The sequence below is a fragment of the Hibiscus syriacus genome, unplaced genomic scaffold (genome assembly GCF_006381635.1).
Source record: "Hibiscus syriacus cultivar Baekdansim isolate YM2019G1 unplaced genomic scaffold, ASM638163v2 tig00111540_pilon, whole genome shotgun sequence".
Lineage (NCBI taxonomy): Eukaryota > Viridiplantae > Streptophyta > Magnoliopsida > Malvales > Malvaceae > Hibiscus > Hibiscus syriacus.
The window spans coordinates 1,187,078-1,207,007 of record NW_024063114.1 but is presented as its reverse complement, the minus strand read 5'-3'; the positions used below and the strand labels follow the sequence as shown (position 1 = coordinate 1,207,007).

The 19,930-nt window shown below is 34.3% G+C and overlaps 1 protein-coding gene and 1 pseudogene across 1 annotated transcript; one reads left to right on the top strand and one right to left on the bottom strand.

The window, feature by feature from the left end:
* Positions 1–144: 144 nt before the first annotated feature.
* Positions 145–2,630, bottom strand: LOC120164628 (annotated as a pseudogene).
* A 1,469-nt stretch (positions 2,631–4,099) lies between these two features.
* On the top strand, positions 4,100–4,609 carry LOC120164627 (EP1-like glycoprotein 4). The gene has a single exon (XM_039174304.1). It carries the CDS (start codon positions 4,100–4,102, stop codon positions 4,607–4,609), a length of 510 nt encoding a protein of 169 aa, XP_039030235.1.
* The last annotated feature ends 15,321 nt before the right edge of the window (positions 4,610–19,930 follow it).

Here is a 19,930-nt window from a genome sequence, read left to right as displayed (position 1 = left end):
TTAAAAATTTCAAATTATCATATATTTCAGTCTTATAGAATTTTATAAGCATGTCCAGTAATCTGAAACGTTATGGCCAACTATTTCTGATTCCAATCCAAATATAGTACAAGGAAGAAATGGAACATGTTACAAAAAGAGAAATTAAACAGCTTGGGTTTCATTATTATTCTTGCCTGAAAGATTAATTTTTGTCCATTTTTTATAAAATATAATCAGCATAAGGGTGCAAGCTTGGCATGATAGACCACATATTAAGCCTATCCATAAACCCTGAATAAATCACAATGAAAAAAATAGTTAAGTTGGAGAAGACACAATTTATAGCATATTTAATAAAAATTATAATAGTTATATTTAATCAAAAGGATGTCTAATTATAATTTTAAAAATTAATGATAAAATTGGGGTTCGTTTTATAAATCACATAATTGTCTTACCTTAGCATAAAGTTTAAATTTAAATCCAAGAAGAACCGCAATTGGCATGCCAAAGAAATAGAAAGCCCCTATATTAATCAAGACCGTCAAGTTTTGCCAACCACATCCCCTTGTAACCCCTGCAACATGATTTTAAATCACGTTTGATAATTTCAATCACGTAACACAATATAAGAATACGAAATGAACATGTTTAATACATAATTAAGACGAGTTTTGATATATATATATATATATATATATATATATATATATATATGATGTGTTTTGAACCTGATAAGATGCCTTGTATGGCATCAATTGCTATTGAGACGAGAAGCAATGGCGTCATCTCTGCAAATTTCTTGATTATTGAATGGCTATTACTGAATAAACCAACCCAAGCATTGTGTCCCAGGGCTAAACTAAGGACCACTGCAAGTGCAACAAGGACAGAGAGTTTGAGTGTCACAATCATAGCATGTTTTGCCCTTTTTGGATTCCCTGCTCCCAACTCATTCGACACTCTTGTGCTGTGAAAAAAGCAATAATTGAGGGCTGCAGAACCGAGTAAAATAAATCCAATTTAGTGCAAGAAAACTAACCTTGCTGCAGCACTAAGACCATATGTGACCATGTAGGCAATGTTCTCGGTATTTACACTGCATATGGTATCAAGAGAACAATCATCCGCCATGATTGAAGCTCTGTAAAAATGGATAAGAGAAATGTATTTACATATAAAAACAGAAAAGCCTACCATATTGCTGTCAGTGAAGTTGTTATTTCTGGGTTTGGCATCAAACCAGCTAGAAACACAAGAATCTGAAAAGCCCAGCCCTCCAAACTGGCACAAGATTTCAAGTATTTAAATCAATATATATATATATGCATGTATGTAAGTATGTATGTCCAATACAAATATTGGATAGTAATGGTTGGAACATGCATGATTCGGGTTGAATGCTCACCAAAACATTGCTGCGGAAGGAAGGGCTAATTTCAAGTTCCGTATGATGTACTGAAATGATTCAACAGACAATCCTTTCCACGTGTTCTTAAATTTGTCGGCGAAAACGACATACATAGCTAACAAAAGGAACGATATCCATGTCGATATTGAAACCGCCATGGGAGCACCCTTGAAACCTAGACTTGTCTTGTTTACCAAACTGTAAACGATTCCAAAATGGATACCGAATGGAATGGCAGAAAACACGACCAAAGGTATAACTACGCTTTGTGTCTGAAGAAACCTCAGCATGTTTTGCAGAAAACCAAAAGCAAAACCAGGAATCAAATACTTCATGTAAAGAGCAGCAGTTCTAGAGATTTCAGGATCTTGATGAAGCAGAACAAGGATTGACTCAGTAAAGAACCATAGAATCGATATGATAATGGAGAAAAGGAATGAAATGATGAAGGAAGCTTGAAGGTCAATCCCCAGCATTTTGTACATTTTTGCACCAAATCCTTGACCACAAAGGGTCTCCAGTGCTCCGCTTAAACCAACCTGAAAACAACAAAATTTCAGACAAGAACATCATCCGGATTTAGGTTACACTGAGAGGTTACCATGAAAGCAAAACCAGTAATGGCGGCCCACGAATTGGCGAGAGTTGAAGCAGCAAGCTCGACCTCACAAGGTGACCAGCAAACATGACAGAAACAATAGTAATCGAGGAGGAAAAAACATTGGATAACACTAATGGAACCGCAAACAAAATTTGAATCTTAGCCTCTGCGAAATCCATAACTTTTTTCCAACACCTTCCACTGGTTTCTTGTGAACTACAACATGATCAGCAGCCTCCACATTCAATGGACTTGCCATTATTGTAGTCTTAAGGATGGCTTCTCTCTCTTCTGATCAGATGTATGGTGTTCATCGCATACCATATATTATATTTATATTGCATATTGTTTTGCATTTTGTTCACTATAAAATATAATTAGCACCTCTACTTTGGTTACACTTTTAATGTGATACTTCCACTTCTGGTCCTCATTCTATATATTCTAACTAAAAAGCAGTTCATTTTTCAACATCATTAAGGTTTTCTTTTGTTAGGTTGGATAAGGCGTTTACTTTTTGAACAAGATTCATGAGAGGGAGGAGATGCATGTAATCTAGTCTACAGCTGGTTGGCCGCCATAATTTCCTTTGACACTCCCTTCGAGTTGAAAACCAGACCTGCAGCTTTCTGCCATGGACCAACCTAATGGAAATGCCCTACAAATCGATATCTCATACTTACACGGGGAACAAAAATAGCTATAGTGAAATCTTTGATACATCCATCCAACTACAAGAAAAAGAATCTTAAATTATATAAACATAATTGATATAAATAGCACGAACCAAACATCTCAATAGATAAAAGACTCGAGTTCCAACACGTTGATTACATGAGTATTTGAATATTTATTGACACTCAAACTAATAAAAAATAATAATTATCGAAAACTAGTTAGGAATAAAAAAGATTAAAGGGACGTTTGGAGGGGGGAATGTGAGATTCCCATGTGATGAAGTCCACATTCTCCCGTTTGGTTAGCCCGGGAATCCCATTTCCGGTAATGTAAGATTACCAATAATGGATTTTTTGGGGTATATTATCGGGAATGTCATTATCTCCCTTTCTTTAGGTATTATTGGATTACCAGCGTTTTAGACTAAAATGTCCTTATTTTTTTTTCAAAAATATCATTCTTCTGTCATTGAATAATAAAAATTCTACGAATATTAAATTACAAATTTATCCTTAAACTATTTTAGATTTACAAAAAAAAAAGTTTATAATTAAAATTTTAAATGAAGTTCAGGGGTTAAAATAAAATTTTACCCTTTTATTAAACATTTTTATATTTTCAATTTTGTAAAAAATATTATATAAATTTTATGAATTTAAATTTTTTAAAGAAAATATATAAATATTTTCCAACTTGTTAAGAAAACAAATATATAATAAGGACAATTTGATTAAATATACATTCCAATAATCTTTTATTCCTTTAACCAAACACGGTAATCTTACATTCCTGCTAAGCCAACCAAACACAAAATACAACATTTTCAGTAATCCTATTCCCTGGTAATCTTACATTCCCACTGGTAATCTTACATTCCGTGAACCAAACGCACCCTAAGGGCATAAAGGAAGTCGTAAGGTTTGAAGGTTGGCGTTAACTTGGTGGAAGAAGACAAAGTCAGAGTCAAGAATGCCTGTGTGTAATTTTACTATAAAATTGTCTGAAAACATGACAGTCTATCGAGATGATACATTTTTTTTAAAAATCATGTGAAAGTGTGGATTTTGAGCACAACCGCCTCGGACATTTATGGATACCGATCGAAAACTCAAAAATATGTTCTTATGAAATTATATTTCATTATTTTGAATAATTAATTTAATATTACATAAATAAATCATAAAAAATGATTAAATTTTGTAAAAATATATTCTTTTTATTATTTTATCAAGAAAACACTTTAAATACAATTAAAAGGGAATAAATATAAAAAATATTGAATGTATGTATGATATATAGCTCGATTTTGAATATATAATAAATAAATAAATAGAATTGTTGTTAGATTGAGATTGAAGAAGACTAAAAATTAAAGAATATTTGATAAAAAATATTAAGTTCGAATATTAGAAAGGGTCCTTTAGAATATGTTAAGTTCCTATGGGCTAAATCTAGAGTATCATTCTAATTCTTCATTTGGAGGGACTCTTAGAATCGGAAGACCCAACTACGACAGCACGTACTCGTTTCTTCGGCTCGAAATGGATGGAAACATTAAGGTATACACCTTCTATGAACACGTATACGACAGTGCATGGGATGTAACCTTCTCTCTTTCCAATAGAAATCCATCTTGGGACGATGAATGCCAATTGCCGGAACGATGTGGGAAATTCGGGCTTTGTGAGGACAGCCAATGTGTGGCTTGCCCGTCGCCGAACGGGCTGATGAGTTGGAGTAAAGATTGCGATGTCCAAAAGTTACCGAGCTGCAACGACAAGGATTTCTACTATTACAAGCTTGAAGGGGTTGATCATTTCATGACTCGTTACACCAGAGGGAATGCCATAAAAGAAGAAGAATGTGGCAAGAAATGTACCAAGGACAGCAAGTGCATGACAGCCAATGTGTGGCTTGCCCGTCGCCGAACGGGCTGATGAGTTGGAGTAAAGATTGCGATGTCCAAAAGTTACCGAGCTGCAACGACAAGGATTTCTACTATTACAAGCTTGAAGGGGTTGATCATTTCATGACTCGTTACACCAGAGGGAATGCCATAAAAGAAGAAGAATGTGGCAAGAAATGTACCAAGGACAGCAAGTGCATGGGTTACTTTTACAACCAGGAAAATTCAAGGTGCTGGATGGCTTATGACCTTAAAACCCTTACAAGAGTTGCAAATGCAGCCCATGTTGCTTACATCAAGGCCCCAGCCTCCAAAGTAGAGATAAGCTAGGGTTAATTCCCCTTGTTTAAAATTTTACCGTTCTCATGGGTTCAATAAAAATTATGTTTGTCGTTTCTTTCTTTCCTTGATTTTGTTAGTTTGTTGCACTTCCGATTCTCAACAAAACTTTTTTTATACATAAAACTCAAACTCAAGACATACTTAAACGATATTAAGTTTATTATCGTTTGAGTCTATCCATTAACTTTTTTTCTTTGTTATTTTATCCAATAAAAAAAACGTATTTGAGTGTTTCTTCTTTCATTTCTTTTTCTTTTTTACGGAAAGATTCAATATATATATATATATATATATATATATATATATATATATAAAGTTGATTGACCCAAGCACAAGTAATTACTAATCCAATCCGATAAATTGTTTCAGAAATAAACAAATAATTCATTGAACTTTAATTTATGATTAAACCTCAATTATTTCAGCATGGACTATACAATTCTATATTTAATAGATTTCAACCCATACAATTTGTTCTATTTACTTGCCCTCCATTGCTAATTGCTTAAATTTCACCATTTTATTTATATGTTTCACTAATTCCACTACTGTCGTTTCATTCTAGACCAATTTTAACACTGTATAAAGCATACATTTCACTTTCAGTCTACAACTAGCAACTCCAGCGTCTAACGGGACCTCATGATCTTCTGCCCTAGGCAGAAACTCTTCACTGGCACTGATTGAATGAGAGGCTCGATTCTCCATCGTATCCTTAAGACCATGCTCAGAATTATCGGCTATCGCAACGCCCTACAACACAGATTAAGAAAGAAGCACCATCATGATTCAAGGCTTATACAAGTACTTTAAGTACCTAGGGGTATGTATTCACTGACACCTTACTAAAAACGACCACTGGGTCTTAGGACCGACTCAACCTGATGTTTTGATACCACTAAATGTAACACCCTAAACCCGATTGGGCCTAAAATGCCACACTGGGCTACCGAGGCAACCTATGAATTTCAAAACATGTTTATTTTCTTTTCAAACATACTAAATAGTATCATAAATACAACATAAATAACCATGACAACGCATCGTTTTAATTGTCAAATAAAATTTGCCTTAATCTCAACAAAAATTAAATAAAAAATAGTATAGAGAGAGTAAGGGTTGATCTGCAGGGAATATGAAATTGCCGATGAATTGATTCTTGCTTCTGGACTTAGGTGTGAACTGCAAAAGAAAATAAAAAGGGGATTTTGTTTGATTGAAAAATAAAGAAAATAATATTGAAATAAAGTAAACTTGAAATAAAATTATAATTGTAAATATCAGCCTTCGGCTTTCGCTTTGTCTCAAATTTCGTCGATCATCGAAATAGATTTTAGCCTTGGATTCATATCAGTTACAGTCTATAGGTCCAACCCCTATAACTTGTTTTTCTCTCAATTGAACCGACAATCCAAAACAATCTTTGATTGTAAGTCCTTATGTGGACTAATCGCGATAATCGTTATTAGTGCCACTCGATTTTAAAGCTTTGGAAAAACCCAACTCGGATAGTGTCTCACTGAGAATCGAATTCGATCTCAGTTCCCAATAGCGGATCACCGCTCAGTGTGTTCCCATGAAGTCGAATGTGCTACAAGCTGATCATTCTTCCTGACTGTTAATCAAAACGACTAACAAGTCAACGAGTTCTTTTTGATTTGAAATCATTTTGATTATAAAAGGATGGTCGATTACCGATCCTTGATTCCCTAAAACTGAGAATGTAACCCAAAGGGTATTACGTGCTTTTCAATTATCATGACCGGAATTGAGTCATTGCTTCAGCCTTTGACTATGAGAAACTTAGCTAATTATGATAGAAATCATACTTAGCATTTTAAAAGAAAAATAAAAAAACCTTAATAAGTAAAAACTTTATAAAAGAAATAAAAAAAAGAACAAAGAAATTCAGAGAATTCGAGATGTGAATGTTGATTTGATGCTTATCCCAAGGGGTATTTATAGTGCTCAAAAACCCAAAAAACCCTAAAAGATGATTCCTAAAAAATTGCAAAGATAATTTCTAATAAATTACAAAACATAATTTTCATAATTGTTTGAAATAAATCCCCAAAATAAAGATAAATCCTAAATTCACGTCTGGATGCTTAGTCTTTTGCTTGCACGAAAATGTTTACTTGATCTTCTAGAAGATGCTAACTTGTCACCACATTAGCGAAGTCATGCCCACTGGTTCAGTATTGATTCCAGAAAAATAAAATCTTACAGAATTCGTCCATTTTAGCATAGTTTTTGGAATCCATTATCCTATAAAAAAAATATAAAACGCCCAACTTAGCAATATAAATCGACAAATAAAGGAGTAATTAACAATAAAATAATGACTAAATTAAGCACTCATAAAACTGTTATAAAATCATTTTACAAAATCGGAGCTCTGTGACACATAATTTAAAACAAAATAATACATCTTGAAGTTTACAACTCAAATACATAAGAAAGGTTCTGTGAATATACATGTCCACTAAAGCTACAAAATAATACTCTACTGGAGATGTTAAAAGTCCTGCTATGATGGTGCTCAACGAATAGCCCAAACTAGAAACCTGCCCACGAAAAACCTCCGAAGGTTGAGCTTATAAAGCCCAACAGTATAATCGTTAATCTAGAGCAGCATAAGAATTCATAAACAAAAGCATACTGAAGACATGACACTAAGCATTAGGTACATGTATGACCTAGATCTAGTGCTACCTACTTAGGCTTTGCTGCTCTACCTCAGGTATAAGAGTCTCACGCTTCCCTTAGTCCTCCTCTAAGAGCCTCGCCATGAGAACACCTCGAAAGTGTCTCTAACCCTAATGACTAAACATGCTATATATTATCTTAATGTGACACTGATGCACATGTGAATTATTTGAATGCAATCCTAACATATTGTGCATTATTTGAATACAAATCTGACTACTATATGTTCTTACATAGCTCTCAGACACTAGTTACTGAGGGAACCCCGGTGTCACATAGCATATGCGTAATTCCCACAAACATACTGGATGATCTCCTAGTTCTCACATAACCATAAGGTATATCACTGAGGGGAACCAAGTGTCACCTAGCATTGGTAAAATTCTCACACAATCTGAAGCATTGGCTTGGTCTCACTAGAATTTACGTGCATCAGAAGCTTACCCAATTGAATTGAACTGACATAACTAACCATGCATATATAAAGCCCATAGGCCATATGATATTGATATTTTTAACCCACTCCTCACAAGTGTTCGGGTCTCGCACCCTAATTAGCCCTGAAGTGTCTCCCGCATTGATAGTGCCCCACTAGGGCAACTAAGGTAACCTGATTATGCCTTAACATAGTTGGACTCACTAAGGCGAAGTCAAAGTCATATTAATTGTTATCTCGCTCGTTCTCTCATCTATAACGTTATCCGAAAGCTTACTTATTATCTGAGAAATTGGCTAGCCTGATATCTGGCTCGATTATGTTACTGAGTAGTGGTACTATATTCGATCTTATCGTACTTCCCTTCAAAACCTCTTGAACTAAAAAATACGACTTACTCTTCTCGGGTTCATTAATATCCTTAAAACTCACACTTTTTGTGACCACCGAATCTGACATAAACATCGTACCACTTGTCAGATGTCTCCTGTAACGATCTTCGGTCATGACTATTTGTATTTGTCCTCGTTCAAAGATACTTTGGCTTACTACGCTTAATATGGTTACTCCTGATATAACTTGCTCTTACGGGTGTTTCTAGGCATGCTTGGTCATTTGTGTCCCTCACGGACTAAGTCTTCTATGACGGATCATACTTAGATCTTACGGGCCTTAAACGGGTCAAATATAACCATTCGAAGTGAGTAGTATCGATACTCTACTTGTAGTATCGATATCCTAGGGTCAAGTATCAATACCTCCATAAGTATTGGTACCAAAAATGCATTATGTTGCTGAAAGTATCGATACTCTTGGAAAGTATCCATACTTCTAGGTTAATGTATCGATACTCTTGGAAAGTATGGATACACTTTGCCTGAAATCCCTAATTTTTGCCCCAATTTAACCAATATTGATATTGTTCATCCCAGTATCGATACTCGAACCCTGGAATGGATGTTTTTAGGCTCTGGAAACACTTGATAATCATCCTAAAAGCCATAGTTTGATTCTAAATCATTCACTGAAGTTTTTGGGAGTTAACTAGGGTTCCTAGGTGTCATAAAACACATTAATAACACTTAAAACGTCTTTTAATCTTGAAATCAAATTTAAACTCTAATATGCTCAACTACACAAATCTTAGCAAATACTTGTAATTTATGAAAGCTTAATACTCCGAAGGATTAAAAATACATTACCTTAATTTTAGAAACCCGAAATGAGTTTCCTTTAACTAGCAATCATTCTCCTCAAGGCTTGGATGATGAAAACTCCTCTTTTTCATGCAAAATAAAACTCAAAGCTTGAATCTTCAAAAATAAGGTTGTTAGGGGGTTTATTAGGACAAAAACAAATTATAAGAGAGTTCAAGATCTTACCTTGCTAAAGAACTTGGAGAGGGAAATGAGGAAGAAGATAAAATGAAGAAAATGGAGGAGAAACGAGAAGCCCACGTGAAACTTGATATTCATTGGTATAATTACATTTTTGGTCCTTCAAATTTTGTCTATTATTTAAAAATTCAATTTTGTGGCTAATTGAGCCTAAATCCAACCTTATTAAACCCAATAACTTAAATTATGAAATTTACGGGATCTACTTACCTCTCGGGTAAACTCGAAACTACTAACCCGGAATTTGGAGTGTTACATAATGACATTCCCGAAAAATAGGCTTATCCTTGGGCCTGGGCAAAAGGGGCACCTACCTATGGCCCCTCCAAAATTATAAATTCATATAATTAAAAGGATAAATTATTTATTTAGTCATTCACATATTATTTATTTCTATTTTGGTCATGTTATCATTATTTTTTTTACAAAATCATACTTAATGTTGCATTTTGTTTTTTTTTGTTACTCATCATTAAAAAAATTAAGGGAGATCATGATGTGGTATTTTAATTTTTTTCTTTCCACTTAATTATTCTTTTATTAATTTTTTACAAGATGGAGTAGGTTAAAAATCTAATACGGGGTCTTTTGAATTTTTTTTGACATTTTCTATTTATAGCTTGATGTATTTATTATATAGTTTATTGAACGTAATAAAAAATAATTTACAAACAAATTTATTTAGTTTTGCTTGTTCTTACGATTCAAATTTTTTATACTTATTATTAGTATGGAATGTAGTTAGTGTGCAAATGTATAAGCTGATATGAAGTTAGGTGTAGTCAGTTAGTTAGTTGCAGTTAGTTGCTGAAGTTGTTAGGTTGTTGTAAGTAGTTATGGATCACTTGTATATAATGGTGTAAGTACTATGAATAACATAGAGCAATATTACTCTTCAATGATCATTCATATCGTTCATCTAACATGGTATCAATCACCATAAGTCCTGGAGAGATTGTTTCTGCTGCAAGAAGTTTCGTTGTTCATGGCTGCTGTTGATTCACAATCACTTTCGAACAGAATCAAGATGTTCACTAACAAAAAGATTAATGTTGTGCTTGATGAAATGAATTTATTGCTTTGGAAGCAGCAAGTGCTTCTCACAGTAAGAAGTCACCGGCTTGAACGGTTGCTCACCGGTGCGTTGAAGCCTCCACCAGAATGCTTGGCTGCTTAAGATGAGACGATGGTTCCTGTTGAGTTAATCGATTGACTGAATCGGCCAAGAGGGGGTGAATTGGCAATAAAACTTTTGGTGGAAGCTTTTGCAGAAAATTGAAAGAAATTGCACAGCGATTTTGTTGAAACATTTTAATATTTCGATATAACAAATTAAGTTAAATGGATTTTAAGATTTTCCAAATGATTTTCTAAGTATATTCGATATAACTATTCGAATATCAAAACATTACTCCAAATATTTCAAAAATCATTTTTGATCCTTACTTAAGTGTAAAATTAAGTTTTAATCATAAAACAATTTCAAAATATTTTACAAAGTATTTCGAACCAATTCAAAGTCAAAAATTCCAGAATACTCAGAGGGAACCGATTCCCCCCCATAGGAGGAACCGATTCCCCCCTGAATGGTTTGGCTCCGAGATTTCCAGAATGCTCGGAGGGAACCGATTCCCCCCCAAGGGGGTACCGATTCCCCCCCTGTTCAACGGTCGAAATATTTGAATTTTACACTTAGGGAACCGATTCCCTATGATAGGGAACCGGTTCCCCCCACTGTCCAAGCTGTTTTATTAAATGTTTTCACACTAAAACGGCTATAATATCTTCTCTAATTATCCCCAACGTTCAGAAGTGATTCAAGGTGTATTTAAGCAAGCTTAGAAGCCATTGATCAATAACAAGAAATATCAAGCAACTAGAATCAAGAGAGAATCAAAGAGAAAGCATCAAACCTCAAGTTTGAGCATTTCAAGCCCATTTTCATTCAATATTCATTTTGCTTTCAAGAACACTTTTTGTGCTCAATTGTATTCATCTTTGAGTGTTCTTTTCTTTGTTCTAGAATTGTGCAAACATCTTACCTTGTGAGGTTTTCTTGTAAGTTTGCAAATTTGTAATCTTCTCTTTGAGAAAAGAGTGTTCTCAAGAGTTGGGGTATACTCTTGAGGGAATTGTAAGGTTATCTCTTTGGCCTCAAAAGAAAGAACAAATTAGTGAATTTGTTGGAAAATCCTTAGTGTGGATAGCTAAGGTAGTGGACGTAGACTTTGTTTGAGAAAGTCGAACCACTGTAAATCGCTGTGCAATTGCTTTCAATTTTCTGCAAAAGCTTCCACAAAATTTTTATTGCCAATTCACCCCCCTCTTGGCCAATTTCGTCATTCGATTAACTCAACAATTGGCATCAGAGCCTAACTCATTTGAAGGTTTAATCGCCTCTTGAGTCGATCCGGGAAGAGTTACATCGATTACAAAGTCATCAATGGCCTCCACTTCAAACTTCGACTCCGGTCTTGATTCGATGCCCGTCAACAAGCCTCCTTTCTTCAATGGAGCTAACTATGCCTATTGGAAGAATAGAATGATGTACTTCATTCAAGCAAGTGACATGGGAGCATGGAATGCTGTAGAAGAAGGATACATCAAACCTCTCACTCATCCAAGGTTGTGGAGTGAAGGAGATACAAGAATGTTCCAGCTCAACTCCAAAGCCATCCATATTATTTTTTGTGCTCTTGGACCAGATGAATACGGAAGAGTTTCATCGTGTACAACCGCCAAAGAAATATGAGACAAACTTCAAGTCACACATGAAGGTACAGATGAGGTAAAGAAATCAAAAATTAGTATTCTAACGCATAGCTATGAAAATTTCAGGATGAAACCAAATGAAGACATCAAAGCTATGACGGATAGATTTTCAACGATTGTCAATGGTCTCAAATCATATGGAGAGATCATCTCAAATGAAAAGCTTGTGAGGAAGTTAGTCTACTCCCTCCCAAAATCATGGCAATCAAAGAAGACGGCAATCATCGAGTCTAAGGACCTATCGTCCTTAACTCTTGAAGAACTTATCGGTTCACTCCTCACTCATGAGATGATGCTTGAAGATGAGGTGGACCTTGATAAAGTTGAAGAGACACCAAAGGAGAAGGAGAAGAAGAAAAACATTGGAGTTGCTCTCAAATCCACAAAAGATGAGAGTGATTCTAATGATGATGATGACGAGGAAATGGCATTGTTTGCCAAACGGTTCAGAAAAATGATGAGACCTTACCAAGGAAGAAAATTCAAACGAAACGAAGGCCTCAAAAATGAACCAAAAGAGAAGGACCCAATCATTTGCTATGAATGCAAAAAGCCGGGGCATGTCAAATATGATTGCCCACAATTGAAGAAAAAGGGTCAATCAAAGAATAAGCACAAGGCTCATGTGGCTACATGGAGCGATGAAGAAGGTTCCGATGAAGAGGAACAAGAAGTAGCAAACTTGTGCTTGATGGCATTCGGGGAAGATTCTAAGGTAACCTCTAACTCATCTGATTTTGATGATTTATCTTATGATGAGCTATTAGAGGAATATAATGGGTTGGCTTCGGATTATGAGAAATTATTTTTAAAATATAAAAATGATGTTTCAAAATTGAAAAATGAAAATAAACTCATATCCAAAACCAACAATGATCTTGAAAGTAAAATTAAAGATTTGCAAATCAAACTAGAAGAGTTTGAAAAGAAAAATTTAGATTTGCAAAATTTACTTTCAAAGGTCAATGATGATCATCAAAAGAAAATTGATGATCTTAAAATCTCTTTTGAAAAAGTTGGAACAAAACGTTTTGAAAAAGGAGAAAATTCAAAATCCAACTTTGTTAGAAAAGATTTTAGAAACTACAATCATAGAAATCCTCAACGAACCTTAAATGGTAAAATATTTAGAAGTATATGGGTTCCTAAAGGACTCATTACTACTAAAGATAAAGATATCCTACAAAAATGGATACCTAAGGGAACTAGGATTTTGGAAACTAATGAATATGGACCCAAAAGAATTTGGGTACCAAAAATCAAAAATTAATCTATGTTTGTAGGGAAAGGAGCATTGCTACAAGGCACGGGAAACAAATTCAAACTCATGGTACCTTGATAGTGGATGCTCAAGACATATGACCGGAGACAAAAGCCGGTTCATTGAGCTTAACGCCAAAAATGGAGGAGAAGTGACTTTTGGAGACAATTCAAAAGGTCACATTAAAGGTATTGGTACAATAGGTAATACCTCTTCCATACAAATTAAAAATGTTTTATATGTGAATGGATTAAAGCATAATCTATTGAGTATTAGTCAATTATGCGATAAAGGATTCAATGTCTTATTTGAAATTAATGGTTGTAAAGTCATTGACATTGCATCTAATCGGATTATGCTTGTTGGTCATAGAATAGGAAACATTTACATGGTGCATTTAGATTCTATTGATATGACTAATTTATGCCTAGTTGCTAAGGATGAGCATGATAGTTGGTTATGGCATAGGAGACTAGGTCATGCTAGTATGAGTGTTTTGCAACGGCTAATTCAAGGTGATTTAGTTCGAGGGTTGCCTAAGCTTAAATTTGATAATGATAAAATCTGTGATGCTTGTGCTAAAGGAAAACAAAAACGAGTTTCTTTTAAATCTATTAATGATGTATCAACTAGTAGAGTATTACAATTGATCCATTTAGATCTTTTTGGGCCAACTAGAACTACTAGCTTGGGAGGAAAACAATATGCATTTGTCTTGGTAGATGACTATTCTAGATACACTTGGGTTCTATTCTTAAGTACTAAAGATGAAGCATTAGAAAATTTCATCACATTTTCAAAAATAATCCAAAATGAAAAAGGTTACTCTATCACTAGTGTTAGAAGTGATCATGGAACTGAATTTGAAAATCTTGGATTTATTGAGTTTTGTAATTCTAACGGTATTAGCCACAATTTTTCAGCACCTAGAACCCCTCAACAAAATGGAGTTGTTGAGAGGAAAAATCGAACTTTAGAAGAAATGGCTAGAACCATGCTTTGTGAAAATAATTTGCCAAAATATTTTTGGGCGGAAGCCACAAATACCGCTTGTTATGTTGTAAATCGAGTAATGATTAGGCCAATTTTAAAGAAAACTCCATATGAAATTCTCAAAAATAAAAAGCCTAACATTAGCTATTTTCATCCTTTTGGATGTAAATGTTTTGTTTTAAACAACGGTAAAGAAAATCTTGGTAAATTTGATGCTAAAAGTGATGAAGGAATTTTTCTGGGTTATTCCTTAAATTCTAAAGCTTATCGTGTATTTAATAAAAGAACTTTAGTTGTAGAAGAGTCTATACATGTTGTTTTCGATGATAATCCCCTTCCGAGGAAGGATTCTTCTGTTAATGATGATGTAGGTATTGTACAAGCAAATGACGTTAGACATTACGTTGGAGAATCATCATCAAAGGAAGAAACAAAAGATGAGGAAACTCATGATCCCCTCGAGAATCCAACCATTGAAGAAAGGGAAGTATCTTTTCCAAGAGAGTACAACTATGTCAAGGATGGTGAAATTATAGGTGATCTATCAAAAGGGGTAACTACTCGATCTTCTCTTAGAAATATCTGTAATTATGTTGCATTTATTTCATGCATAGAGCCTAAGAACATCAAAGAAGCATTAAAAGATGAACATTGGATTATGGCTATGCAAGAAGAATTAAATCAATTTGAGAGAAGTAAAGTATGGACATTAGTTGAAAGGCCTAGTGATAAATCTACTGTAGGTACTAGATGGGTTTTTAGAAATAAACTTGATGAAAGTGGTAATATAGTGAGGAACAAGGCTAGACTTGTTGCTCAAGGCTATACTCAAGAAGAAGGCATAGACTATGATGAAACATACGCTCCCGTAGCTAGGATGGAAGCAATTAGAATGTTATTAGCATTTGCATGTTTCAATGAATTTAAATTATATCAAATGGATGTTAAAAGTGCATTTTTAAATGGTTTTATAAAAGAAGAAGTGTACGTGGAACAACCTCCAGGTTTTGAAGATTCAAATTTTCCGGATCATGTTTTAAAATTGACAAAAGCTCTTTATGGTTTAAAACAAGCTCCTAGAGCTTGGTATGAAAGATTGTCAAATTTTTTAATTGAAAAAGGTTTTTTAAAAGGAAAGGTTGACACTACATTGTTTTTAAAGAGAAAAGGTAAAGATTTATTAGTAGTTCAAATTTATGTTGATGATATAATATTTGGTTCTACTAATGATGTTCTTTGTCAAGAATTTTCTAAGCTAATGCAAAGTGAATTTGAGATGAGCATGATGGGGGAGCTCTCATTTTTCTTGGGACTCCAAATCAAGCAAAGAAAAGATGGCATCTTCATTAATCAAGCTAAGTACGTCAAAGATATGCTCAAGAAGTTTGGACTGGAAAATGGGAAACCTCATAACACTCCAATGAGCTCTTCAACAAAACTTGACTTAGATGAAGGAGGTAAATGTGTAGATGTTAAATTATATAGGTCAATGATTGGCTCTTTGCTTTATCTAACTGCAAGTAGACCGGACATTATGTTTAGTGTTTGCTTATGTGCTAGATTTCAATCATGTCCTAAGGAATCACATTTACTAGCTGTTAAGAGAATCTTTAGATACCTTAAGGACACTCCTAGTTTAGGACTTTGGTATCCTAGAGACTCTAGTTTTAGCTTGCATGCTTTTTCTGATGCGGATTATGGAGGATGCAAATTAGATAGGAAAAGCACCTCCGGTACTTGCCAATTCCTTGGAAATATGCTGATTTCTTGGTTTTCAAAGAAACAAAATTGTGTTGCATTATCTACCACTGAAGCTGAATACATTTCAGCTGGTAGTTGTTGTGCACAAGTTTTATGGATGAAACAACAACTTTTTGATTATGGAATTGAAGTAGGTACTATTCCTATCAAGTGTGACAATACTAGTGCTATTTGTCTCACTAAAAATCCCATCCAACACTCTAGAACTAAGCACATTGAAATAAGACATCACTTCATTAGAGACCATGTCACTAAGGAAGATGTAGTTCTAGAATTTGTTGATACTTTGCACCAATTAGCGGATATCTTTACAAAACCCTTAGACAAGGAAAGATTTTGGACACTTAGGAGAGAATTAGGTTTGACCAATCTATCTTCACTTAGTGTTTAAAATAATTTTAGCACTTTTAATAAATCTTGAAAAATGCTTATATTTTTTGATTGCATTCTTGCTATCAGTTAGGGGGAGTTTGTGATTCTTAATGAAAATTAATTTTATGTTCAAAAATCAATTAAAGATTAATTTAATTATTTGAACATAATTAATGTTTGATATATGAGTTGTCAATACCACTAGAAAAGATTAATTTAGCATTTTGTGCTTAAAAATTCGGATTTTAGCATTTTGGTGCAGAGGGAATCGATTCCCCCCTTGAGGGAACCGATTCCCCCTTTGAAGGGGAACCGATTCCCCCCACAGGGGAATCGATACCCCCCTGGGGTTCTGCTAAAATCGGGCAGAATAACCCCAAACTCTCCAAAAACCCTCTTCCTCTCTCTCTCCGCCGTTCTCACCCTCTAAACCCCTCAAATCTCCATTTTTGCCTCAAATCAACGATATTAATCGGAATTTGCTTCATAAATCATCTTCCAAACCTGTTGGAATCATTAAAATCGTGCAAACAACATCTAAATCCACTCAATCTTCATATTTCAAGGTAAATTTTTCTAAACTCTTTATTTCATTATTTTTGAACATATGATTAGTTTCAATTAGTTCTAGGTTGAAATAGTGATCGGGCATTGATTATTTAGTGATTAGAAACTAGATGTTACAACTAATTTCATCAAAAACACAAGAATTTTTCAAATTTTTTTAAAATTTTCGAAATAAAAAAAAATGTTATTTTTCAAATTATTGTGTTTTGATCAAATTATATTGTTATTATGAAAAACTATACATATATTGTTTCTCAAAACCATATTTTTCAAAAGTTTTTCAAAAACTTTGCCCATTAGGATTGTTTTAGAGAATCTTGAAATATTGAGGACTCATTTGAGTTTTGGGATTAATTGAATTGCATACACTTGTTTTAAAATTGCAGGTTATTATATCTATTCCGATTTCCTTCACCATGTCAAATCCTAAACGTCCTAGGTCTTCATCTAGTCGTTCTAGTCGTCAACCAAATCCACCTCAAAATCCTCCTTCTATTCCAATTTCTAATCCCAATCCCACTGATCCTAACTTGACTATCCAAAATTCGTGTTTCAATCATCCTGGGTCTAGAAATCACCGATATTGGTATTATCAATATTTCGATTCTTACAAAATCCGGGAAGAACGTATTCCTTCTCGTCAAGCTATGTTAGCTATCGATTTTAAATATCTTCCCATTTTACAAGAATGGAAATTTGATAAACTATTTGATCTTGAACCTATCGTTTACCATCAACTTGTTCGTATATTCTACTCTAATGCTGTATGTGTTAAAAACCAAGCTGAAACAGAAACTATAGGAATTCGTTCCTACCTCCTAGGACAATTCTTATATATTGACCCGGCATATATAGCCAATACATTTGGATTAGATAATGATGGTATCTCGAATGAAAAACAAATTTTAGGTTCTCGTTACAAAAGAAGAGATAGTGCGAGTGTCTTAGACCTACATGAGCGTTTTCTTCATCTAATGATTTCTTGGTGGTTTCGACCATCCGGAGGTCGTTATTCTACTCTTAGAGCTTTGGATCTTTGGTGGTTACATTGTTTCGAAAACCGTATTAAAATTAACCTACCTCAGATTATTTTTGCTGAAATGTTGAAACCGTAAATCTTGTTCCTAACAAGAAACACTGTTCATCTCTAGTTTACGGTTGCTTTTTGAGTAATCTGTTTTCCAAAGCTGGGCTTAGAGTAAGTCTAGATGCCGTTTTTCCTCTTAAGAAACAAATAAATCTTCTTTCCTTAACGAGAGCGGGATGGGTAAAGGACAAAGAAACCGGTGAATGGGTTCGTTCTTCTACTCCGGGAGCTAGTTCTTCACAAGCTCCACCCGAAGCTGACGAAGATCCCGAGTTTGAACAATTAATGAGGGATATTGATGAAGTTGAAGAAGAACCTGATCAGCCCGAAGAGCAGCCCGAGGAGCAAGCACAACAAACGCATCAAATGCCTCCATATTTTCAATCCTTTATGGAGACATTCGATTACCGATACGCTACCATGGACTCGCGTTTTTCCTCTATAGAGTCTCATTTATCCACAATGGGAGCTCAACAATTAGAAATTCTTCGGGAGATGCGTGCAAACAATGAATCAACCAACGCTCGTATAAATGAACTCACACACGAGATGGCCGCCATGCGAGCCCGTTTTCCTCCTACCGATCCGGATGCTTGATTTATGTTTAGCTTTAAAACTTTGAACAAAATGAATATTGTTTCAACATTTTGATATGTTTGATTTTGTGGATTGTTGGATTTTGGATATATGAATGGTGTGAACTTATATGTTTGGTGTGTTTTATTCATTTTTGCATCATTTACATTATCATTAGCAATATGACCAATTTTGCCATATCACATTATTTATGAATATTGATTTATGAAACTAATGGCTAACCTCTCTTTTGATTATGATCTTAGCAGCTTCAGCTTATAATTAATAAATCAATTGGCTAAATGATTTACAAAACCTTGTTTTACAATGTCTTTTTGATTTAACAAAAAGGGGGAGAAGAATAAGTGTTAAAGTAAGGGGGAGTAATTTCTAATTTTAATTTTCTAATTTCAAAACTTGATTTCAAAAATCTTAAAATTACTAAAATGTTTTGTTATATCAAAAAGGGGGAGATTGTTGAAACATTTTAATATTTCGATATAACAAATTAAGTTAAATGGATTTTAAGATTTTCCAAATGATTTTCTAAGTATATTCGATATAACTATTCGAATATCAAAACATTACTCCAAATATTTCAAAAATCATTTTTGATCCTTACTTAAGTGTAAAATTAAGTTTTAATCATAAAACAATTTCAAAATATTTTACAAAGTATTTCGAACCAATTCAAAGTCAAAAATTCCAGAATACTCAGAGGGAACCGATTCCCCCCCATAGGAGGAACCGATTCCCCCCTGAATGGTTTGGCTCCGAGATTTCCAGAATGCTCGGAGGGAACCGATTCCCCCCAAGGGGGTACCGATTCCCCCCTGTTCAACGGTCGAAATATTTGAATTTTACACTTAGGGAACCGATTCCCTATGATAGGGAACCGGTTCCCCCCACTGTCCAAGCTGTTTTATTAAATGTTTTCACACTAAAACGGCTATAATATCTTCTCTAATTATCCCCAACGTTCAGAAGTGATTCAAGGTGTATTTAAGCAAGCTTAGAAGCCATTGATCAATAACAAGAAATATCAAGCAACTAGAATCAAGAGAGAATCAAAGAGAAAG